At 41.4% G+C, this 26,799-nt stretch overlaps 1 protein-coding gene and 1 long non-coding RNA gene across 3 annotated transcripts in view; one reads left to right on the top strand and one right to left on the bottom strand.

Annotated features, from left to right (window-relative positions):
* marchf1 (membrane-associated ring finger (C3HC4) 1) overlaps positions 1–20,232 on the bottom strand; it is a 40,550-nt gene extending 20,318 nt beyond the window's left edge. For both annotated transcript variants that reach the window (XM_018736053.2, XM_029259099.1), the window contains exons 1-2: positions 20,078–20,232; positions 11,523–11,718 (exon numbers count right to left, since the gene is read on the bottom strand). In XM_018736053.2, the coding sequence (XP_018591569.1) occupies positions 11,523–11,615 (93 nt within the window). In that variant the 5' untranslated portion in view covers positions 11,616–11,718; positions 20,078–20,232. The remainder of the gene's footprint in view (positions 1–11,522; positions 11,719–20,077) is intronic.
* Positions 20,233–24,112: 3,880 nt separating this feature from the next.
* Positions 24,113–25,200, top strand: LOC108924568 (uncharacterized). The gene is made up of 3 exons (XR_001965318.1): positions 24,113–24,203; positions 24,683–24,806; positions 25,069–25,200. It is a non-coding gene; the product is annotated as an uncharacterized LOC108924568 (long non-coding RNA).
* The last annotated feature ends 1,599 nt before the right edge of the window (positions 25,201–26,799 follow it).

Genomic DNA, 26,799 nt, shown 5'->3' on the forward strand with positions numbered 1-26,799 from the left:
TATATTCCAAGTGTCAATCATACCCTCGCAGTTCACAATAACTTGCATGTTCGCATGATCTCTGCCAATGGAACTGTCTAAAATGTCCTTGTCTTGACAGAAGCTCCTATATAGATAGATTATATATGTACACATGCATAAAACATAACGCATGTAAAATAAAACGTCACCTAAATGTCTGCAGAGGTGAGAACCTGAATCTCTCAAAATTCCTTGCATGAAGATTCAGAAATGGCGACGCATTCGTTAAGCTTTCACACACGTTGCCAATTAATGTGCCTGGAAGGAGCCATTGCAAATTAAGTCCATTAGCTATGCAGGGTTCTGTTCACAAATTGCCACCACTAAAGGCCCAAATGTAAATCTGACCTAATAAATTAAGAAATATCTGTATTTATTTTTCAGAATATGACATTAAATTCTAAACAAATGGTTTCCCAATATGTCATTAAAGACTAAACAAATGAGATAAACTGTTTTCAGAAAATGTATGGGAAATTAATACTTTAAATGTACAAATTGGCCTTTCTAGGTGTTTCTTTGACACAAGATTTGAAGGTTTAATTTCTATGGTTGAGTGTGTTATTAAAATATTCATTTCTTTAGCAAAGAGAATTTAGAGTACCCTTCAAGCTCACAATTTTACACTTCACAATATTATATGGCTTAATACTTAATGAAGCCTGTTGGGTACATTTGTCATCGTAATCGAGTCCCAGTCAGTGTTCATAAACTGTAGTCTAAAAAGAGTACAAAAATTATGATTGGCATTCAGAATTCCTCAAGCATTCATAAATAAGCTCCGGATTCCGAGCGAGGTGCCAGTGGGTCGTCCTTGCATCGATATGATGAATATTTCAAACAATATGTCAACGAGTTATTATTACACGACTATATATTTTTATTTAACCAGTCATCCTCAGCAGTTTTGCATCTAAATAACTGGGCATTTTACTGCAAATCTTCCAGCCAACCAAAATAGCCTCATTTATAACTCATCACTGCAGCTACAAGCTAGTAGGTGACTGAGGTTTCAGATGGAGAGAAAAACAATCCCATAAAGTCAGATCTCATGAACATCTGCACAAGTTTGGATGTACTGGAAACTCAGTAAAGATTTGCTGGTGGGGTCAGCACGCTTAATAAGATGCATTTGTAACCTGAAGGTTGTCCATTCAAATCCCACGACCCTTCTCCTGTAGCCTGGAGCAATGTATACACACACACCTGCTGAAGCCTCTTATCCCAAGCAGGGTCACGGCAAGCTGGAGCCTAACCCGACAACAGAGGGCATAAGGCTGGAGGGGGAAGGGGACACACCCAGGACGGGACGCCAGTCCATCGCAAGGCACCCCAAGCGGGACTCGAACCCCAGACCCACCAAAGAGCAGGACCCGGCCAAACCCGCCGCACCATGTAGATGACGGGAATTGCTTCACTAGAGTAGAGAAGTGTATAACTGGTTACAAAATGGTAAGTCACTTTGAATAAACACAGGTGAAATAGACACGGAGTAGAAAAAAGAATAAAATAAAAATAGAAAAATGTATAAATGTATATGTAACGGACGTTTTCTGGTTTTTGGAGTTCCTTTTTTCTGGCGCTGACTGGCAACAAAAGTAAGCAAGACAAGAAACCACAAGTTCAATAATAACGGCCAGTGACTGAATTGCTTTCAGAAAACTAAATGTTTTTGAGCCTTGAATCAAATAAACCTTTTCACTGAGCACACGTCTGTAAATGTCACCGGTAATCATATTCCTCCATTAATACACCGAAAGATTACATCAAATGGCACGGATCTCTCTCTCCTCGCACTGCACAAGACTCTCGGAGCATTTTACAATGTCTAACGGTGTTGCTCGGATAACAACATAAGCCTTATTTTCTAACGAGTGTCTCACCTGAAGCGTTGCCGTTATTTGCCGAGCTACGACTATATGCAAACAGCCGGAACACGCGCACATAAGCAAAGCTGGCTCTTCCTTTCACAGATTAAGAATTAATTTTAACATTTTCACCTTGAATTAGGCTCTGTTCCTACATCTGAAAAGCATGCAGTTTAAAAAAAATTAAAAAAAAAAAAAAAAAAAAACACTGGTAAATGCAGTTTAAAATGAACAAATTAAAATTAGAGATTAGCAACATGTTTGTGAGCAGCACAGTGGTGCAGCGGGGCACTGTTGGTGCCTGTCAGCACCTGGACCGTGCATTGACAAGGGTTCAAATCTGGCTCAGCCTGTGTGGAGTTTACATGTTCTCCCCGTGTTCATAGACATTTCACCTGTGTGCTCTGGTTTCCTCCCAAAATCCAAACGCACGTGTTTCACACGAAGTGGGGAATCTAAAGAGCGCGGCAAGTGGTGTAATGATTAGACGTCAAGGACTCAGGCTTGAAACCCATCTCCTGCTGCAGTACCCTTGAGCAGGGTACTTAGCATAAATCACTCAAGAAAAAGTACCCAGATGTATAAATGGGCAAATAATTGTAAGTATCTGAACATTTGTAAGATGCTTTGGAGAAAAGCATCAGCTAAAGGTCTGGATTGTGATGGGAATTTACATAGAAAAGATGTTTAGTTTTTACTACTCATTTTCAGGGATCCATTACATATCTACCTTAGCTTTTTACCAAGTTCTGAGGAAGCCACGGTCATCTTTTATAATTTAAAAAAAAAAAAAAATAGCTACAGTACTAAATAGCTACTGAATGTCTTGCCTCTTGCACCGCGCTGAATTTCACTGCTGCTAGAAAAGAGGAAAGCCTTGCCGTTGTACTCGGTTGGAGTGATGTTCTTCACGGCGATTCCTCTGGATGGTGTACAATTGGTCACGTTGCTTTACTGTATGAACGCGTGAGCCAGGACACACACACACACACACACACACACACACACACACACACACAAACGAGGCCCTTGAAATGTTTGCTTTTGACTCCGCAGACCAGCCGCACGCTTGCGCCTTTAGGTGTGCACTTGCTGTTATTCATCCACTATCACTTCTTGTTGATTTTTGCATAATGAAAAGCCATCAGCTCTATAATGTCTCTGGCAACGACGAAACTGACCTAGATTTTTGGAATCCATTTGTACAATTTCAAATAAAGCAGTTAAAGCTGTTAAACTGAAATAGGGAGCCGCTCTCGTCGCATGGCTTCGCCGCCGCGTTTTCACGTCAGAGCTGCCGCAGGCGGAACGGTCCACGGCGACGTTTACGGGCGACTCGGAAACGGACCGTCCATCCCACCGGACCGTCTCTCGGTATGGCTGCGGTTAAAAGCAAATGGCACAGCGAGAGATCAAAGTACATGAAGCTAATTTAACATTCATCTGGAGTCACTTTGAATTCAGCAGTACACAACTGTAAGTAAACAGCGGGTCTGTCATGCGTACTGTACTTAACGTGGTTCAGCGAGTCGGCACCGGCAGGAAGAAGCATCCGGTAAGTCTGCAAAGATGCCAGGTCAGGGGTTGCCAGCTCTAGGACTCGCTGCTTCCCCAGGCCCGGCTGTGACCTTAATTATCCCCAAATGACCCTTTGACTTGAAAAATCTCGTGGCTGAAATGACTCTATCCCTCAGTTGACAACTCGCTAGAATTTTTCAATCATGTTAAAGAAATGGGTTTGTCTTTGCAACTGAACAACTGTAATGATGTTTCATGCAAGGACTGGAGTTGTCAACTCCTGCGCTAGATCGTGATTTCGGTAAGCATGACATTAATTTCTGCTACAACAAATGTTTCAATTTGGATGAACAGACAAAAATTTATATATGGCAAACTTTTGCAAGTGAAATATGGCAACTCGATCTCATTAGAAAAATTTCAACTCACCCATGCTTTTTGCATTAAGCATTTAATTTCGATACTGTATTTCAGTTAAATGTGACCGGCCAAAACGATGACTGCAAAGACATCTTCCTGCCATCGTTATGAAGATCAAAGGAAGGCTACAGCGCAAGAACAGAAGTTGGATGTTATAAAAACACTTTTTTTTAATAAAGGAAAGAACAGTGTCAAACAGCATATTCATTCATTGTTTTCATGTGCAACGGATTATGTTTTGATCAGTTCCGCATTAAATATATTATTGTAATAGACTATTAGAACAGAAGATGAGAAGTTCAAAACTGACCGAAAGCCATCATCTGTCGCACATGAAAAAAATGAATATGCCGTTCGTGACACTGTTCTGCAAATTCTGGGTGTGCTCCGCGTTTTTTTAGATGACGATTACGGTATTTAATGTGCTCTGGCCATAACCCAATTTTTTTTTTTTTTTTTTAAATGAAACACTAATTTTTTAATCGCAAATTACCATAGTGTGATGGTTCTCAGGAGCACAACTATCGTGTTATAGTAGAACTGATTGTATTCATAATATTTATAGTGCTTTCCAAGACTAAGCTCCTATGGCTATTAATAGCCACTGGGTTAATTAACACACTAGCTATGCAATACACAAGGGTGCTCTGCCATCCTGCTCCGAGTACCTCGACTTCAGCTCCTTTCCGAGCGCCTCTAACTGGAGGTTACCTATTAGTCTGAAGCTAGATAAAGAGCTCTTTTGGAAACCCAAATTGTACCACACACCATGTATTCCGCTCTGATCATCCAACGTAACCCTAGAGCTCCAGTGACTGATGGGATTTCAGTGTCGCTAACAGCAGTCGTCTTTCTGAAGCGGCCTGCCGCGGGCTCTACGCATTGGCGCGCCGCGATGTGCCGAATTACACCCCGGCCGACAACCTCGCGTTTCGCAGACACGCCGTGCCGAGGACCTTTCGGGCTAGTGGAGCGAGAGGATGCCCTCATTAGGGAAGCAGCCAGAACATTTCGCTTAGCCTGAGGATTGCCGCTACACGTGTCTGCTCCGCCGCTCCCATGTTTGCACATCAAAGGGGATGGGCGACATGCTACGGGAGACCCGAAGACCACTTGCAGGCACACTCCAATATAACAGAGCGGAACATAATCCTAAACAGGCAACTGGAAACTACCTGGCAAAATAAAACTCTAAGCCTACCTTACAAATCTGCACTTAATAGGCCTTTAGAAAAGGACAAGCGATTTCCTGTTGAGGGCACTGAGCAATTCTTACACTTTGGCGGTTTATTAAATAGCACTTCTGACTGAAACGGCAACGAAGGATTAGTACGCCGGAAATAATGCACAAAATGATGGTAAAATATGGATCCCATGCTCTGCTCTAAGTGGCTGCAAACCACTGTAGGCCCCTAGCGCACCGTACGCTCGGCAAGATGACTGACGGTGCAGTACGTCTTCACGTTAAGTATCCTTCCTGTAGACAAAACAGGCCATTTCGCTTCAGATCCTACCTGGATGCCATTTCACTGACACAGTCGTGGAAGAGGGTTGACAGCCGTTCGATCGCCGGCTCTAAATCCACCCACGGTCAAGATTTTGCCTCATTCATTTCCCCAGCCACTTGGCAAGCCGCTATATTATCTGCTAAGGAGTATTACACATATAAACAATCAACAGGATGCCCGAGTGCCTATCTTGGAAGGCTCGTGTACAGTAAACAAGAAAATTACAGCGTTGTTAGCTTTCGCTGCTTTTCCCATGCACCACATCTCAGCTGTGCGGGGGGATTAAGTTGTGTAGGAAGGAGCCAGCTTTATTTATAGTTCAGCACTGCCCTTGAGTATGGGTCTTGGGCTTGATTAAATTCAAATGGCTATGTGCAGAACCTTCAGGAGGTGTTGCAAGGATGTTACCCTAGAAGAGACAGGTTTGTCTTCTATTAGATTAGTTGCAATTCTGATGGATTTAACATAAATGAAGAAAACTAAGCATCTCAAGAAGCCAGTAGACGTTCTGTAATGTTCTTTATTTAATAGAGCTTAGCTCTCTGGTAGTTCTACACGTCTCCTCGAGCAGAAAAAAATTTAAATACAGGAAAATGTTAATGCTGCATCCATTGTTATTCTCTTCGCAGTAAGGGTGATTATTTAATTATTTCATTATTGCATTAACCAGGCCAGAGCTGGCAGAAAATGCATCGTCTGCCTCACAGCAAGTTAAAAAAAATTTAAAAAAAAAAAAAGATGAGAACAGAAATTCAAAGATAATTGACAAGAACAGAAAGTGAACAGTTTTTGGGAGAAGCTGGATGTGCGAAGCCACTGCGTCGGACAGCATGGTTTCTGTCGCTCCCATACTGGGAACGTGACGTGTGATGAAACAGCATGCTCATTAAAAACATTATTAAACATGTTTTTCTTAAAAACGTATGTATCCGAAGCACATGAAAAATGGCAAGACATTGTTTGGCTGTCCTTGGGGATAAAATAGCCGACAATAAAACAAAGCCGAAATCAGCAAAGGGGACAAATGAAGATGCAGATGAACAGCCGAGGATATCCTCTATATGGAGATGAGCTGTATTGGAATTGAAGGAAAGCAAAAGAAAAATCTCTGTTCAGCAGGACACACAGCACTGCTTCTGCAGAAATTGACTTGCGGGGGGACACCCGCCAGGTGGGTACCTATGGGAAGTGCTTAAATTAACCGCAGTGGGGCAACTTTATGCTCGTCAATTGTGTTCGAGGCCAAAGCAAACATTAATCACACCGCCGGCGATCTATTTTTGCACTCCACACCCCGCAAACCACAAACTGGTCTGTGCGGGGACCGCGAAGATAAGAACCGACATGACCTGATAAGTCGGGTTTATGAAGTGGGAATTCTGTCCGTGACACTTTGTCTCAGGTGCCGGGCTCTGCGGTGCGCTAACCGCCCAGAAGACAGGCCCTCCTATCGGACACGCAGCTCGACCGGGAATTCACTGTAAACTCAGCCACATGCCACAGTCAAACCCGAACGTGCATTCCTAAAAACCCGGAGAAGCAATTTTCAGAGCGATAAAAAGTGTTTGTCTGCCTTCGCTGCGGTACAGATATAAGACGGGTCACCTAGAGCATTTTCTTATAAATGCCTTTACATACTTATCTAAAATTGAATCTGATACATCAAAACATCACATCCACACGAAAATTTGTAATTATACGTTCCATTCCTGGACAAGTCCATAAATTAAATTGTATTATATTATTTACACTTCGTTTAGCGGACACCTCTCTCCAAAGCAACTTCCACTGTCGGGTTTGTACACTAAGCTGCTTGCAGTATTTATTTATTCATTCACACAGCTGGGTAATTTTTACTGGAGCAATTCAAGGTAAGTACCTTGATTAAGACTATACAGCATATACAGGAATTCAAACAAGGGTCCTTTGAGTTCAAGGCAGTGACATTAACCACCACCTCACCTGCTGCAAGCATTAATTGTATGACAATAGAGTCATTAAGTTACAAGAATTCAACTTCACATGGAGTTTCGTTTAATACCCCACTTGAACTTAAGAGGCATTTCTTTGTGTTTATTATAGGGATGGAACTGGGATTTCACATGCCTCCTGACAGCTGAGCAGTATGAAACGTTTATTCATTAAGCAGACACTTCCCTCCAAAGTGACTCACAATGGTTACTAACTAGTATTTAGATGACACTTTTGTCAAAAATGACTTACATACTGCTAGATACATTGCTCTGCTGTATAAATGGCTGAATGATTGTAGGGAGTTCAGTACAGTGTAATACACACACACACACACACACACACACACACACACACACAGGTAATTGAAAATGACTTTAACTTAGGCGGGAGGGGGGTGGTGACACAGCAGGTCAGTACCTCATTGCTTGGTGGGTCTGGGGTTTGAGTCCCACCTCGGGTGCACAGCGGCTCCGCGTTTCTCCCCTGCGTGTCTCCCCCGACATGCAGAAGCAGGACCTGGCAACCCACCTCCGTTCCTCCCTTGCCCCGAGAACCACTCAGGTGGTCGCTATGGGTCAGGCTTGACTTACATTTACATTTATTTATTTATTTTTCTCCAAAGCGACTTCCAATCGATACTATGTAGTGTTATGAGCCCACACGCCTTATTCACCAAGGCGACGTACACTGCTAGATAGACTACTTACAATGGGTCACTCATCCATACATCAGTGAAAGACACTCACTCTGTCACTCACACACACAACAGGGGAACCTGAACAGCATATCTTTGGAGTGTGGGAGGAAACCAGAGCACCCGGAGGAAACCCACACAGACACAGGGAGAACATGCAAACTCCACACATACTGAGTGGGAAACAAAGCCACTGTAAGACAGCAGACTTGGTGGTGATGAAAATTTCACTTGAAACACTTGTCGTTGACGTTTGGAAAAGCCACTTGAACAGAGGGAGATGTGGGGGAATTTATTTACCAGAGGTTATATAAATGGGGGGGGGGGGGGGGTGCGGCGGCACAGCGGGTTTGGCAGGGTCCTGCTCTCTGGTGGATCTGGGGTTCGAGTCAAGCTTGGGGTGCCTTGCGATGGACTGGCATCCCCTCCTGGATGTGTCCCCTCCCCCTCCAGCCTTGCGTCCTGTGTTGCCGGGTTAGGCTCTGGTTCGCCGCGATCCCCCTTGGGACAAGCAGTTTCAGCCAATGTGTATGTGTGGGTCATATAAATGTATATTCACTCTTATACTTATTAGTAATTACAATATATTTTTGTAAACATGTTTAGTATGTTTTATTCATTTTGTGCAACCACAGGCTTAATGTAACATACAGTATGCAGTAAAATTTGTGTCGTGACAGGGTCAGACATGGTTTTCAGCTTTATGTGAGGGTTTGGCAACAGAGTGATTTCAACAACATACCCAACCACCAATTTGGAGTGACCGTTTAATCTGAAATACATTTTTACATCAATACATCTGTGGCCTGTTGGATGAAGCTCATGTTTTATTAAATATGTGGTGCACAATAGCTACGAAAAAGCTGAATGAACACATTGAGTATGGAGAGTAATACACAATGAGTATTAGAGTAATTACTGAAGGGAAACTCTTGTTCTGTTATGATAATTGATATTAACTACTGGAGTAATTGTGTTGGTTTGGTGATATTTTAACATAAATGGGTGTCACTTTTGGGGGAACACAATATTTTACCATTAGTTTTACTGTTAAATTTTGTCTTTCAGTAATGCGAGATTGCGTTAAAGGACTTGCCTTTGGAAGGCAGGCGAACACGAAAATACAGCACGGTGGCACACTGCCAAACCATAATAATGTTTAACCCGTTGTAATTATTTAACAAGAAGCCCGTGTGCTGTATTTATTGCTGTATGATTTTAGTGGACATTTCAATCACACTACGGCGCAAGTGCTTTGGAATGAATTAACAATTTGAGAAAAATTATAGCTTTTGGCAAATAAGATCATCATTTATGTGGAAAACACTGCCCAGCAAATAAATATTGATCCAAGCTGCAATACCTTGCATTCACACCATGCAGCTTAGGTTGCCAAGAGCTGTCCCCTTCTCACCCCTGCACTGTATCTCAGCGACCACATTATTCCCATGGTAACAGTGTTATTTACACTATGCAAGGTAAAGAGAAGTGCTTATGCTTGATTGCAAAGCCAAATCTCAGAACGTTCCTCCTGCCTGCAAAAACGCAATACAGTGAAAACACCAGCCATCCTTTCCACCGTCAGAACGGCAAAACTGTTATGATTCATCCTAAAATCAACAATGAGAAATTACATGAAGGCCCACATTTCCCTACGGTCCAGAACTTCCTGCCAATATAAACTGCATTGTGGCACAATGTTCTCTTAGTGTTCTATCTTTGCAGTGCACAACATATCAGTGTGATGACAGCAATGAAGAAAATAATCCAACACACACACAGATAATTAGAAATTAACACTCAATTTCACACGTAATTTCTTCTAGGCGCAATTGCAAGAGCAAATACGTAGAAGCTGCAAACCTCCACCAGACACGTCTGAATGCCGTCATTCCAGACGTGTCTCCCCAGTGAAAACAGGAATGCATGTATATAAAAAGATAAGAAAACATAACCGCCTGATGTCCCATGGAAAAACAACCTACTTGTTTCCGTTCACTCCAACCTGACTGCACGGTAAACAATTTGCACCCCTGTTCTGACTTGTAAATCTCGCAGCAAATCACGTCCCGTCCCATATTTGTCCATGAAGGAACCATAAATGTCTCGTTTCATGACAGATTTTAAGTAATTTCAAAGGAAACGTAAAGAAGTGAAAGATAAAAACTATACACTTAAGCAAGATGCGGGCAGAAAATAAACAAGGTTCTCCCAGGTGGAATTTGTTCTAATCCTTCAGTTATACACCTCCCAAACCCGAGATCTGAGGAGGAGGGCGGGGCCACCTGAACACATGTCAGTAATGTCGGACAAATACGGGAATTATACGAAACCCTTGAGCTCATCTGCTTAGAGCAACACCGGTTTTGTCCATTTCTCATACAGTAGGTGATGAAAAACATCAGCTGGCTTCACAGCATGCTATTAGCAAGTGGGTCAATGTTTCAGAAAATTGGAGCAGAAATCGTATCGTCCTAAATTAAAGGGTTATTAACGGAGAGCGAAAAGTGTTTAAGAAGCTGTAAATCAATACCGAATTCTGGCACCAATCTCTTATGGCAACAAGAAGTCGTTGAGATGATCACGTGATGCAACGCTGCTCAGAAGATCCTGGACACGGAAATCAATGGGCACATTTCCTCTGCCGGATCACCTATTCCTCAAAGACCAAACCAGAACCTGCGGTCTGCATATATGCTGTCCAGACAAAACAGCAAGGCTGTGCAAGCTGGACAGAACAGGTGTAGGAGCAGAAGTGGAGTCAGATGGTGAGATTATACAATAAAGAACACAGTCAGGTGGTCAGGTAAAATGAAGGAACTCTACTGCTCGGTCAAGTCAGACCATGGTGTGGTATTATCAGTCATGGCAGTGCCAGTGAGAAGCAAACAAGATTAGTCCAACACCCTGAGATCCTGTTTTCGGGTCACGGAAGCAGTCCACGTGAGCAGTCATTTAGGGATAAAGACTTGTCTCACAAATTTAAACAAATTCAAATGGAAATGTAAAAAAAAAGCCAGCAGCACTCTGACATTCCGCATCTGTTTATTATTTCCCATGATCCACACAGCCACGCTGAAACCAGTCTGACTCATGGACAGTCATCACAGAAGTAACCTAACCCAGCCTCCAAATAGGCCATTTCAAACTAGTCAGACCCCTTCTCCCATTTCCAGCATATTGCCAATGATTTTCCATTTTTAAAACTATTTTCGGCAACATATCGTGTAAAGCTGGAAGACAAAGCAGGACTCGATGCTGATGTATACCTATGTCATGCTCTCAAAGCACAGTGCTTCAAATACAATCCCTGATTGATATTCAACAATTATTCCTTAATTGGCAATAAATAACTGTTCTAGTGCCAAAAAAAAAATGACCAAAATTAGTTTTCACTGCAAAACATAAGGCTTATTGTAAAGCTTAATTTCCCTTATAATAAAGCATTACATTGACATTTAAAAAGTTGCTCCACCATCAAGGATGAAAACCACTTGAAATGGGTAAACATGCGCTCACCTCGTCCTTGTTTCTCTCTTTGCCCCTGCCGGAACTTCTCCCATTGTTGGCTGTCTCTTTGGCCGGGACCACAGAGATCTGGTGGACAGGCATTGTACTGTAGCTGATGCCTTGCAGGGCGTCTTATTCCTTCACTCCTCCATGGCAGAACACATGCTTGCTGGTTCACATGCCTGTCACCCCGTCCACGTTCCCACTAACAAGAAACAAGAAAAGAAACAGAAGGAAAAAGAGGGGGGGAAAAAAAAAAAAGCTGTTGACACTGAACCTCGGGCATCAAGACACCGACAGCATTGCTTTTTTTTTTTTTTTTTTTTAAAACAATCAATCTGAAAGAATGGAATCAAGACGTGTCTGTTCAGCAACCGTGTGTCTGTGACAAAGCGGGACTAATGTCAGTCATCGTGGGGGTGATCTGGGCCACCCCAGCTCCCATGGTGCAACGCGAGAGCCAATTCAATTTCTCTAGCCTCTAATAACTGTCATGGCAACTGAGGAAACCTCGGTCTGGAAGGTCTTTATTATTAGCCGCTTCCGTTAATGTCTCAGAGTCCCACATTCGGAGCGGCAAACGCCGGCACCCTGAGACACACTCGTGGCGTGCTGACATGGTAAATAAGCATAAGGCTCCGGAGGCTTACGACTTATTTTAGACCCAAATCCCATCCTTCTTGAAGAGCACAGATAGACTGCTGCGTCGTGCATGCCTCTAATCTGCTTAGATCAAAGGATTTCCTCGCACCGCGAGCATCGCTGCATGTGGGAGGGTGACAGCCAACCAGGACAGTTCTTAGCTGACCAATCAGTACCTCCGAAATTTGAATATGTACATGTATGTCTTGAGAGGACTCCGCTACCAAACGTACTGCACTGTGCCTATGAGACATGGAATTATTTATGTGCCTGCAATTTAAATCAGAATCATATCCCAACCCATGTGCTGCCACTAATGTGCAGCCTGCATCGGCAAACACAACAAATAATAAACAGTAAATGATGACACGTTTTCGAAACTGACAACAGCTGTTCAGGATGCCAAAATATTTTGGAAACTTCAGCTGAGGAAACAAGCACATTTACAAACTCCTGCAACGTCCATCGGCAGTTTTGACGCTCAGAAACTCAGCGGGAGGCGTTGACATTTTGCACAGCATAAACCCTGCTGGGAAACAGTTACAAATTTGTTAAGGCCCTTTGGGATGGCAGTCAGCTCAGTGTTGCATGTGACCCAGCACTCTCTTTTCCCAAGGTAGCAACACAGCTTGTTTACGCTCAAGAGGAAAACGCCATTAGTCAGATGTGCAAATGCCACAAATGTGAAGACTTAATTTCTTCATAAAGGAGTTACAAGGATTAAAAGTTCACAATTTACTGTTCTTATAGAGATTTATGGTCAGCTGAAGACCTGAGTTGACTAACTTGCAGTGCAGCCTAGTTGCCATATTACAACTGTTAGGATGTGAAGGGGAAAAAAGAAAAAAAAAAAAAAAACACTTTTAACCACTGCCCAACAGCACAGTAATCGACCAAGAAGGGTGGGAGTTGACGCAAAAGAAAAACAAAAAGTAACACTAAGTTATCACAAACAGGCAGATATTGTTCATACCTTTTTGCATCACTCTCAACGGACCGGTGCCTGCAACCTGAGGAACACCAAAGTATGAAATGTTTTGTCTTTCATTCCCGGGCAGCAAATCGACTTAAAACACAATGTTTCCGTGTTTGTTTTTACCCCAATGGTAGCCAAATAATTTCAAATAAATGCTTGCTGGTTGGGGGTGTGGTGGCGCAGTGGGTTGGACCACAGTCCTCCTCTCTGGTGGGTCTGGGGTTCGAGTCCCGCTTGGGGTGTCTTGTGGCAGACTGGTGTCCCGTCCTGGGTGTGTCCCCTCCCCCTCCAGCCTTACACCCTGTGTTACCGGGTTAGGCTCCGGTTCCCCGTGACCCCGTATGGGATGAGTGGTTCTGAAAATGTGTGTGTGCTTGCTGGTTGTATAACAAACACGTAATTACCAATCTAGTGTACAAATACATGAAAAAACTAAGCCTAGACAGGACTGCATCTGAAGTTATATAAATGTATAAGGACTAATTTCTCAGGCTGAAGAAAATTTATTGAAGTGTTTTACTTAAATTTAGACTGCATAAAATGTAACAAAAAAACAATTCATATTGTGCAATTATTATAACCCTCTCAAAAGGGAAAACACACTATGTATGACAACAAGGCATTTTGTTTCTTTATTCACTATATTTTCACGTTCATATGCGTGCCAAATTAATGTAATTTGTGGTTCCTCAAAAACTAAGTTCTGTTAAAGGCAAAAGATTTGAAAATATGTCTTCACCCTTCTCCTGAATTTAAACAGCCATTTCATATTGTCCAACCTACATGTGTCTTGACAAAGACCACATAAAAGCCACTTCCTAGAAAAAAAACTATACAACAATAAATTCAGCGACACAGCATCCTAAAATTAATCACAATGAAACGCCTGTCCTTACAAATACATTCAGTATCCCATAAATTTTCAGCAGATCAGTGGCATAGTTTGAAAACTGAGATTGATGAGGATATTACAGTTCTCAGTCTAAATAAGGAGGCAGCCAGTTCCATAGCTGAGTCCATACTTTGAAAGCCCTATTGTTTTCAGCAGGGAAGGGTAGCAGGCATTTTTCAAACCTATCATGCATTTTCATTATATTTAACAGATACATATTACAATTCTTAAATAGAATCTCAGCTGTATGCAGCAACATAATTCTAGGGCCTATTATGTGAATCTCGGCAAGGGCAGGTGAGAAAACCATGGCTGATGCAGCTGAAGCTCTTGCAGCAGTAAAGATAGTTATGGTCTTTATATCAGTGAAAAATAATGCAGTTCCGCTTGGTATTTCCATAATCTATCCAGTCTATTTGAAATTTTTATTTAGATTTTCTTTTTCAGGAATTCAGACAAAAAGAAGGAATTAGAAGTATTTATTCCAAGTAAACGCCGAATTGAAACAACTTTTCATGCTGTGAGCAACTTCGCTGTAGCAAAAGAAAAAGCCGTAAACAAGCTGTTTGCTCACATTATAATCACTTGCAAAACACACACACACACACACTCAAATCGCATTTGCAATGTTAATATAAAATGAAGCTTTTGCCTTAGAATTTACACAAAACCGTGATTCGGGCTCACATTAAAGAGCAAGTCAAATAGCAGCAAAAAGCCATGTATTTATAGAAGTGGTGGCATTTTTCTGTCTATAAATAATGCTGTCCCATTTTATCATTTCCAGTCGACTCAGCCAGTAACAGGACTCTTCTAGAACTCGGGATGATTTCTGTAGCTGCATCCTTTTAACAGCCAATGGGGACAGGAAGCTTTGCAGCGATGGAACGCCATTGGCCCATGGACTGGATGTCGGCCGAGCATTGCACCATGCTGATTGGCTGCGCAGACATCTTCGTCTCCTATGATTGGCTCTTTTTCTCCTACTTGGGCCCCCCATCTGACTCACAGTTTAATACTATAAATAGCTATTTGACAGATATGTAAATGAGGAAGAGCAACAGGACTTAAAACTTCATTTATATGCAGTAATTGACAAGATTTTTAAGCTGTTAACTATCTAATGATATGGATCCCTGGAAAGCAGTGGATTAGAGATATACATCTACATTGTAAATTTTTATATATGCATTTTTTTCTGCTGCATGACCATTGCAGATACGAGAAAATGGATTTTCTGTCTCAAACTGCAGCAGCTAGAAGCATGTTTATGGCGGAAAACTTCACACACTTTGATCTTTAAAATACAGAGCGTACAAATGTAGCATGAAAGTTACACTTGCAGCAAGAAATCAGGATTTTAAAATAATATCAGCACTTCCATGCAGATGTATGGACATTAATCTGATGGCCCAAAATTTGCACTATTTATATAGCGGACACATTGGATAAAAGTGCTTACATAATTAATGGAACTTTTTAACTATGCAAACTCGCAGCTACTTACAGCAGGTGAAAATATGCAGTTTCTTCACTGCAAACATTAGGAAAGCCTTACTGCTTTCGTATTTCCTTAAGGCAGCCTTTAACACATCAGTGACTGCTAGGTTAATGTAACTGAAGGGAACTATTCAAGCGAAAAATACACACACACACACACACACACACACACACACACACACACACACACACACACACACTCTCTCTGAAGCCACTTGTCCCAAGTAGGATCGCGACAAGCCGGAGCCTAACCTGGCAACACAGGGCGTAAGGCCAGAGGGGGAGGGGACACACCCAGGACGGGACGCCAGTCCATCACAAGGCACCCCAACCGGGACTCAAACCCCAGACCCACCAGAGAGCAGGACCCAGCCAAGCCCGCTGCACCACTGCGCCCCCCGAGAAACAAAAAATAAGTAAATCATGATGACACAAGTTAGTAGTGGCAGCACATCCTCTTATGAAAGAAATTAAAGAACCATTTTTTGTCTTGATGGCATTAGCTGATTAACCCTTTCTCTTCTTTGTTGATAATTTGTTGTCAGCCACACTTATAGGAAAGCATCAGACCTGCCCCACATCTCATGTCATATCTAGTCTATTGCCGAAACAAACATTTTCATATTCCCAGGCTAACATTTCAAACTCCACATCACATCTGCTTTATGGCTCGGTTTTCTTCGTGGCTATTTTTGTTGCCATGGACATGAATTTATAGTCAATGTCTGTTGCAGCACTGCAAGGAGACAATGGCAAAGCATAAACACCATCTTGAGATTTCTCAGAAATTGTAGTGAATGGTTTATTCAGGTTTCTGAAAATTGTGCAAAAAACTATGCTTTTGGAGCTGCCTATAAACAACTATTGAAGTTTCCCGGGCAGTTATACCTGGCATGCAGAAAGACTTCTAGATACATTCAGTTGCAACATAGAGAGAGGAATTCTAATGTATTTATTTAAAAAATACGCACAATAAATATTTTCCACATGGCCTAGGATGTGCCTAGGTTTTCTTGTATTAACAGGGAAAATTTATCCCTTTTAGATTCTTACTATACCAAATGTCACCGGACTGAATGTTAGTGATGTCTTTTGATGCAGGAAAAACTATGAATCTGTGGCTGCCTTTCAAGGCAGCTAGATAAGAATGAGCTATACAGGGTCTTATAAATGGTTCATATGATGAAATTCAAGCAAGTTTTAAAATTCACCTTCACTTTTGTGAAAGCCGTTATTTTATCTTGTTTTTATTTGATATTTTTTCCACTCAAAGTAGACTTGAGGTTGTATTCCAATACATTTTTTCTTTGATTATTTCATTGTTTTCTTTAATGATACACCTTTGAAAAGTCTATGAATAAAAAAAAAAAAAATTGAAAGAAATTCACATATATAAAATGTGTGTTCTTTTCCTTAAGGAAGACGACTTTAGAAGAACAAAAGAAAACTGCTTCCCTTGGTGAGGTCGATTAATATGTATTCCTCTGTGAAGTCACCTACTCCATCCCAAGGCAATGGGATGTCTTAGGAATGCATATTTAATAATGCCAGGGCTCAGCAAATTTGATACATTTGCCATCTGTTTTCCCTACCTTTGCCCAGTTTTCACACCCCACTGAGCATTAATCACACACTGTACAAGCTGATGTTTTAGGATAATGGAAATACATACTATGAAACGAGTCAAGTTACACCATAAATCTAAGAAAACACAAGAGCTGCAAGAGAAAGAAAATTGACTCTTGAGGTTTGTTTATTTTCATAAATGTAGTGTATGATTATCTGAACATTATATATCAAAAAGCACACACAAAATGTATTTAATGGGTATTTGAAAAATAAGTATATACAGTAAGAAAAAAGAAATCCATTACAGTAATAATACATCCACATATAATACTTAGAATACGTATAATCCATCTTTAAAAAAAAAAATAAGAACCTAAAAAGCAGCATGCTAAGGGAATCAGATGGAAATTACTCATAAGCTGTTCCTTCATTGCAGGACAAACAAGCTTTCTGTATATAAAGCATTACCATCCAGTATCTGAGCTGAAAGGCAGCAGGTGGCATAGTAGTTAAAGACACAGTCTTTCAAGCTCGAGTCCCTGGAGGGTCCCTGCAGTATTATCCTTAAACTGACTGAATAAAACACAACCAAATTTATGCAAATGAGTAAAAACATGAGCTACTTCAGCAATTTGCTTGAGGAAATGTAACCAGATGTAGAAAGGCATGTCTTCCACCAGTGGTGAACACACAAAAATATGAAGCAATACCACAGAAATCTGAAACTGTCTAATGAGGCCATATGATGAAAATGAAGAGCTCTAAAGCCCCATTCAGAGACATTATTGCGAAATCTAAATGTTCATTCTACATTTCCATATTCTGAATTTCTACTCATTTAGCCCACTTCCAGTGCCTGTAAGGATTAACCACAAAAAGGTCAGGTGCATTCTGGAAAATAAATTCGTATTTGGCGATTCAATTTCTGAGAAGGAGTGCCGGAGGAGGGTTTCAACACCACCAGGTACACATGCTGTAACACGCAGGTGCATCCGAGGTCCTCGCTGATCAAACCGGCTCAGTCCCACAGTGTTTACATTTACTGGCTATTGCTTCAAAAGGACTTGGAACTAGGACATATCGTCTTATCCAACTTCGCACAGAAAACATTTGTTCTCCAAAGTAAATACAGCCAGTTCCAGTGCATTTACCAGCAGACGGGTTGATTGTTCCTTATTTAGCACACACCTTTGACAAAAAGACAACATACAAAGTCAGTTTTGTCCGCTACAAGACATATAACCGAGTAGCCACATACACACACATTGGCTGAGGCCGCTCATCCCAAGCGGGGTCGCGGGGAGCCGGAGCCTAACCCGGCAACAGAGGGCATAGGGCTGGAGGGGGGACACACACATACACCCAGGACGGGACGCCAGTCCGTCACAGGGCACCCCAAGGGGGACTGGAACCCCAGACCCACCGGACAGCAGGCACAGGCCAAACCCGCTGCGCCACCGCACCCCCCTGCCACATATACAGTAGACCATTTTTACTGTATTAATCCAAGGTAAGTATCCTGATCAAAAGGTACTACAGCTGGTGTGCAATTTACACCAGGCTTCAGTTTGCAAGGCACAGCTCTAACCGCTACACCGCCTGCTGTCCTCACGGAAAACTCGACTGGCATACCATCATACCAATCTTTTGACAAAAGATGAAAAAGAGCAAGTATTTGAGCAGACAGATCAACACCCCCCAGAGACTGAATAGAGAGAGATCTGTTCACTCTCATGGTGCCTCACCAGCAGTGTGTAAAATAGGTGTCTGTTGGCAGGGGCGCAGACAGGAGACCAAGAACTGCACCTGCCTTTAACCACCACCCTGTGTCATTATATAACCTGTTAACCTGCCACCAGAAACACTGTAACAGACTGCAGTTTTATCCTCAAGCACACATTTAAAACATTTTAAAGATTATCTGATCCCTGCGCTTACAATTAATAATTTGGCAATTTTGCTGGCACTCTTGCTAAAATTTCACTAAATTGTTCCAAGCAAATTAAAACGGCCAAAATAACAACGACAATGAGCAGAACTTAGAAAAAAAAAAAAAAAAAAATGTCTATCATGACACATGACATCACAAGTGACTCCCATCTCTTTGTGAAATCCACGTTTTAAAAATGCATGTTTTTTTTTCCCCCCCTCCCCCAAAAGGTGCAAATGGCATTTCAGGGTGAAAATCTGGAGCTTCGAGGACAGCATTTTAAACTGTAAAATTAAAATATTTATTGGCAAGGCATAGCATAATAGGAGACAAAAAGGGGGCTGCCGGCGCGGGGAAGGAAGGCGGAGGAGATCGAGAACAACATGCGGAACGTACGTATGTAAATCCACGTAGTATAAATCCGTGCATTCAGACATGATGATATTACTAGTCTCGTAACGATGAAAGCGTTGGGGAAATAAGGAAAAAAAAAGGTTTTAAAAAAAAAACAAATAAAAACGTGTTTTGGGAAGATACGGAATGTTGCAAACTGAACACGGCGAATAAGCGCAACTGTATCGATCTGGCGCCGTTTCACTGCGCAACTTATCGCGGCGGGAGCGCGCAAATAACGGAGGAAAATAACGGCACGTTGGTTATTATTGTAATAGCAATTATTATTGTTCCCAGCCAAGGTATCACAATGCACAACTCAACTGCCGCCCGAAACGAGCGTGTCTCCACGTCGCTGTCAAGTTGAGCATCAACTAACTAACCCTTGATTCTCAATCATGTTACCGTGCGGGAGGCTACTAGTTACGGGTATAACTGGCAACGAAGCGAAAGTGAAAGTAGTTAGGTGGGTAGCTAGTTAACGCGGACTGGTTGATCAGCCATGCCGGTTTTGCAGAGACGGTGCTGAAGTGAATCTTGGGCTTTCATTCAAATCAAAGGCATAGTGGCGATGCGATGGGGGGACATAGCAACAGCGGAGCTTCTCTTCTTCTGCATGATGATGATGATGGAGGAGAACGAGAAGCCAGTTGGCCACTCACCGCGGAGCGCTAACGGCAGAGCGGGCTGCGATCATGGCGCACTGCATCCCGCGGGGCGCGCATCTCCAGCTCCTCCAACTCCTCGGTGCGAGAGCGCATCCTCCCCCCTTCCCTTGTGCTCATCCACCCAGCAGCGGGAGCGCGGAGTGTGTTCGGTCTCATCCACTCACATGATGTCATCCAGACTAGTGCGTGTGTGTGTGTGTGTGTGTGTGTGTGTGTGTGTGTGTGTGTGTGTGTCTGTCTCTCAGTCTCCAAGACGGGAATAATCAATTGCGGAGGCTTTGATAAAGCAGGTGAATGTAAATTAAATAAGTCTAGGGAGGAACCCCTAAGGTCTGCACTTTTTTTTTCTTTTTTTTTTTTGGCTTTTAGGAGCATCTCTGTTTTTACGCCCAAGAATTTATGTGCTGAATCCAAAGAGAGGGTACAGTTCCTGGCCCCTCAAGGATACATATTTAGCAAGAAAACATGTTTTATTGCTATGATCTATACTACATGTTATCTGTTTTAAATATGTGCTTCTTTCAAGCATCTAACTTTCTTCCTTTAGTAAAGTTAACATTCAGTTTTCATGGTAATACAAATAAACCCTGGAGGATTTGGTAATCTTTTTTTTTTTTTTTCTTCTTAGCAGTATCCAATCACCTTTGCTAAATAATGTAACCTTTTTGCACTTGTATTATGTACCTGTATGCTTTTCCAATCTTTAATTTGATGTGACCCAGTTCAGTTTATTAAATAATTAAAATGTGGAAATGCAAGAACTGAAGGTCCTTACCTTCTGATTTCACGACACACCAATGTTTGGTTGTCTGTAAAGTCTATATGCTCCATTTAGTTTAGCAGCACTTCTTACCTTATTATTATAACATTGTGTTCGGTTGTCCCCCCCCCCCCCCCCCCACTTCTCATTTGATTAAGGAACCGAACAGGTCACTGTTTCAAGCTCTGTACACCGTTTTCACATTCATCTTTGAAACAGCCACAAAGTAACATTTACAGCATTAATATTTATATTGATAATATAATTATATATTTACATGGACTGTTATTCTGTAGGCAGCAGCAAATGTGCAGAATATAGTGTTTATTTGTTGCATAGCAACATAAATGTTTTGTTTACAACATCTTGACAAAAATTAGTTACTGGAAAAGATTAAAACCTCATAAGGATAAATACAACACATTTCACTTGGTCGTGAACGCTGAGCAACTGCCATTCACATTCAGAGAAGCGCTCCTTGCAGCTCTATACAGCCCAAGACATCAGACAAAACTACTAAGCAGTATTAGCACTGTCATAATCTACATCTGCAGAGGGGCATTGTGATTTCAGGTTATTCCTGACATAAATGTAATGCATCTTAATGTAAGAATGTGTTCATTTTTTAAATCAATTCTGTGATTTCATGACGAAAATCTGAAATTAATTGATATTGTGGGCAATTTAGGGATTCAGAAGGCCACAGGGGCCTGGAAGATGGTGGCCAGTAGGTTTACCAAAACAAAACTGGCCTGGAGCTAAGGCTGGGACAAAACCCAGAGGTTAATTCAGGGTGAAAATAAAATCCAACACACCTTCCGAAGGCATAATTCAATGTACTCTAATAAACACACCAAGTCTCAATTTCCTCCAACACCAAATCCTTAAGTGTCTTGTTCCCTATGAGAGGTAAACAGTCAAAGATAATTACTTTTACTTTCAGAAAAGTATTACTTTAATATACCTTGTACGAGTTAAAAAGAAAAAAAAACTAAAGTCAAAAGTTGGACTGTGTTCTAGACCACGAGTAATGTTTGCATCTTATACAGATTCAAGTCACGGAAAATCTATATCGTGTATCTTTTCAATAAATTACATTTGGTGCTCCTCCAAAAATTAGACACTGTCAATAAGGCAGATCGAATTAATAAAAAATAAGACCATAGTGGCTAGTTTCTTACAGCTATAGGAGACAAAGATGACAACACCTCACTCACACACACTATCTGAAACCTCTCGTCCCAAGCAGGGGCGCAGAAAACCAGAGCCTAACCTGGCAACACTGGGCACAAGGCTGGAGGGGGAGGGGACACACCCAGGACAGGATGCCCATTCGTCACAAGGCACCCCAAGTGGGACTTGACCCCCAGACCCACTGGAGAGCAGGCACAGGCTAAACCTGCTGTGCTACTACACCACCCAACAACACATCACCCACACTTTCTGAACCGCTTGTCCCATAGGGGCTCACAGGGAACCGGAGCCTACCCAGCAACACAGGGCGTAAGGCCGGAGGGGACACACCCAGGACGGGACGCCAGTCCGTCACAAGGCACCCCAAGTGGGACTCGAACCCCAGACCCACTGGAGAGCAGGACCTGGTCCAACCCACTGCACCACCGCACCCCCAACAACATATCATGTAAGTGTAAATGGATGTATAGCCAATGTACACTTTATACATTACAGTATCTGTTCAGTGCTACCATCACGCTCCTGTTTCTCATTTACAGAACTCGTACAGTTAGCATAGTAAATATTGAACATTGTCATAACATTGAACCTTCTGGACGTCTGTTGTACAATTATATGTTCATTTGCAACTTTCCAGTAGCACTTCTGGGCAAATGAAAGTACTTTAAACCAATAATAGTGAGTGCATTTAAATGATTTTTTTCAGGCTTTATGAAAGTGTCTTTTAATCTTTATAAAACAGGTGATTTAACTTACTTCTAATGTGTTACAAGCATATTCAATACACGTAAATTAGTAAAAGATTCTCTCTGTCATTTAGTTCAAGAGCACAGAAAACATATTTATACTCACATCTTTTTCCTGTCTTGCCATCACTTGATAAGCCCTCGAATGAAATCGGTTGTTAATCAGTACAGCACAAAACAGCAGTGAACTATGACTGGCTACATTACAGAGGAAAATGTTAACTCTTCACTATACTAACAAATTGCTTAAATGTTATGTGGGTTGCAAATGACAGGCAATATCCTTTGACCATGGGGAAGTTGGTATTATAGCACACTGGGATGACAGGTTATAACCTCAAGGCTGCATGTTCAGATTTTGCAAATGCTGCTTTGCCTTAAAGGAAAGCACCAACCCATAGCGGCTCCAGCTATTGCCCTGCTGTATAAATGGTTAAACAGTTATAAATCACTTTGGATGAAGTTGAGCAGCACAAATGTAATAAAGTGAAGTTAAATTTCTTTTTCTTTGGATAAAAGTAAAAAGCAGAAGTGAAAAGTGCAATGTCACCAAAAAATGTACTTAAGAACAAGTAGTAAAATAATTGCAACTCTTTAATTCCCATCTCCGCTCTCACCCATAGTCTTCTGACAAACTGCCTTAAATCTATTGCCCTGATCGTCCTTGTAATCACCAACAGCTCTTCTTCATTACCTGACACTGACTTGGGATGAGCTGTCGATCAAAAACTGTTCCCGCCCCTCGTCACCACTCCACCTCCTGCCATCTCACTGGACTTACAGCTGAACTGCATGCTCTAAAGCGTTCCTGTTTGTTAAACTGCAAAACAGGCAAATCATTTCTTCTTATCTTCAATTTTAAGCTGAATGCAAACAAATACCCAAAGCCATTATACCTGAAATACAATACCGATCATGGCTACTCATTATATTTTTTTTTACCATGTCATTAGGAAGCAGATGTTCTAAATGAAAAGCTGCAAGGACATTCCCAATAACCTGTTTGCCCAATGTTGTACAAAGAAAAATAAACAGGATGCAAGGTCACCGTATAATTGCACGGACATACAGACGTGATGGTTTAATGTTATGGAAACATATTTTGCCAAAACACAATGGACGTACACTGAAAGTGGGAAGTGAAGATGTTGATGAATTGTAGTATAATCTAGTTGCCATAGTTCCAAAGGGAAGTTAGTTCAAACACAGCTAAGAGTTAAATGACAGGTCTACCAGCTCGACCACAACGATCGGTATCACGACTCGGGCAACGTATTGTTTTCCCAGGGACAGGTGACTGTTTTTCAGTGTCACGTTTCACTCATTACATACGGATATATCTTCCTAGAAAAGTGTCCCTCTTGCAAAAAGATTATTTGCCCTTGTGTACGCTGTGAGGCTTAAGAATCCAATGAATATTGTAAGTAATTTATTCTCCTACTGCGTGTTTGTCATTAATGTTATGATAATGCATTCATCAACAAAGTATTTAAAAGTATTGAAATGTGGCATTGCAGGTTTGCATATGCTCATCGCGAGGCTCACACACTTGGTTTAGCAGTGCGTTGACTTGTTTGGTTTTTGTCTATATCATGACTTGAATGTTTATGTAGTAACTTTTCATATGATACCACGCATTTAAAGATGAGACTTTTGGTCAATGTATGTGTATATTTTGGTCTGATAAAGCAGGCTACAGCTGGAAAATTCGTGTTAATTCTACGTTCTATGAGTGTTACAGCTTTCTCTCATTGCCATGTTAGACACCCGGATGTTACGATGCCAGTTTTTTTAAAGAAACTAGAATATTTAATAATGAAATAATGGAATATATTTATCTATATTTCATAGCACATAATGCAATATACCTGGTTATAGAAATCATTTTTTGCTTTAAAGGTGAGGAAACAGATGGCTTTTCCATTTACCGAGATGGAAGTTTTGACAATTGCGTTTTCGCTTGTGGTGTTCAGTTTGTTCACGGCAAGCGGAATGTTCAAAGAGAAATGCGCGCATATCAAAGGTATGGGCACTGGTGTTTGGGATATACGGTAAATTTTCATAAAATCATAGAATTAATAGAAACAGCCCTGGCAGATTCAGTGGCAAACCTGGAGCATTTCAGTTTCAGAAAATGTTTCAAAGGAAAACAGCAAAGCAATTAAATGCTTCAAACTTTAAATTCATTGCTGTTTTTCTATAGTACTATATGTAATGTGAGCTGTTTGCAGAGATCATGAATATCCCTGTATATTGTTTTAAAATGCTTCTCACTTCCTTGACAGACAGAGAAAGCCAAAGCTGTGGTCTGGGCGAGGACCTGATCCTGGTCTGACATGCTAATGAAGCCCAAAGCCGACATCAGAAAGACATTTTTATCTGAACCTGTTTATTTATTTATTTTGTTGGACACCTAATTCACCTGGAATCATTTCACTGACATTCAAAGTCTCCTTCTATGATACATGAAGTTTCACAATAAAAAAACCATTAAAGAAAAATGAACAGACATAAAAAGACATTATAAATAAACAACAGAAAGGTGCATAAATTAAATAATTTTACGTTGAGCAATGCGTTCTTGTTATAATGTAGGTTGCATTTTTAGAAAAAAAAACCTGTACATTCAGTGATCAAGTAGTCTTTGATCACATTTTTATATTCTTCTATGGTTACCGAGTCGTCCTGCTTTGGATAACTTGAAAGATCATTCCAAGACCAGGTACAAAGAAGTTAAAAGTAGATTTACTCAAAGGAGCACAAGATTTTTAAGTATGTTATACATGACTTGCCCTTGAGATTGAAGGATGATTGATGGGTTGAGGAATGAATGTGGAACGTTTACGTGATGGCAGATCTAGCAATATGTCCTTACAAGGAAGAAGCACATTCTACTGGTTCAGTTTACCGGTGTACAAGATGCACACTCCTGGCTCATGGAGATCTCAGTGATGGGTATGAAAAGTTCAGTAAGAGGTACATCTCAAAGCTGCATGGAAACATGAATTGGTATTGGCATCCAGCACTGAGAGCAAAGTGGCTTGAACCGGTTCTATCCAATTTCAATTGCTTTGTCCTGAACAAGCTTGCAGTGATCCAGAGCCTGTCCAGGAAGCACTGGGTACAAGGCTGAGGAGGGTACACCCTGGATGGGTAGCCAGACATACAACAAGGGCAATTTAGCATCATCACATCACCTGGCCTGCATGTCCTTGGACTGTGGGAAGAAACCAGAGCATCCAGAGGAAACTCACAGGGAGAACATGCAAACTCAGAGACTGAGCAGGGATTGAATCCCTATTCTCTCACGCTGCCCAGACGCTGTGGGACAACAGCACTACACACAGCATCACCGCGTCACCCGGGTTGCATTGATTGTTTTATTCTATTAAATGAGAAAAAATGATTTGCTTCTAAAACAGAAACCCTGGGCTTCTGTGTGAAATTCTCTGAACTGTCATCAAGGACAATATCAAGATATTTATGCGCTGACACTTTTTCAGTCTTTTTATTATTGCAAGGTTACAGTCTGGTGTTTCTCAGCAGCTGCTGTCGTTGGTTGTACAAAACCATTATTTCATTTTATCAGCATTTAGCACAAGCCTTAACTAAGAACAATTCCTTTGTACCACATTAAAATGCATTTGCAATTCCTCCACTGGGCCTAAATTCTGGGAGTGACCTTGCCTGTCCTGAATTAAAATAAGGACACTGATGTCAAGGGACGGTTGTGAGAAAATCAAGCTTGGAAAATTCTGGCAAAATGTGAAATGCCTCTTTAAGGGATTTCATTGCTGTTTCTCACCGGATGCCGTAAAGCAAGCATAGTCATTTCCAGACTTCCCTCATTTGAACTATGACCGATTATTTACACGTGATAAAGTTCCGAATAATTATGCAGCGTTCATAATCTTATCGCAGTCATCCATGTTCTACCTGTAACACCAAGCATCTCCTCTTCGACTCTTCTGCATTTGCTTGTACTGTAAATGTTTAGACATATTTCTTTCAGACAA

The sequence above is a fragment of the Scleropages formosus genome, chromosome 16 (assembly GCF_900964775.1).
Source record: "Scleropages formosus chromosome 16, fSclFor1.1, whole genome shotgun sequence".
Taxonomy (NCBI): Eukaryota; Metazoa; Chordata; class Actinopteri; order Osteoglossiformes; family Osteoglossidae; genus Scleropages; species Scleropages formosus.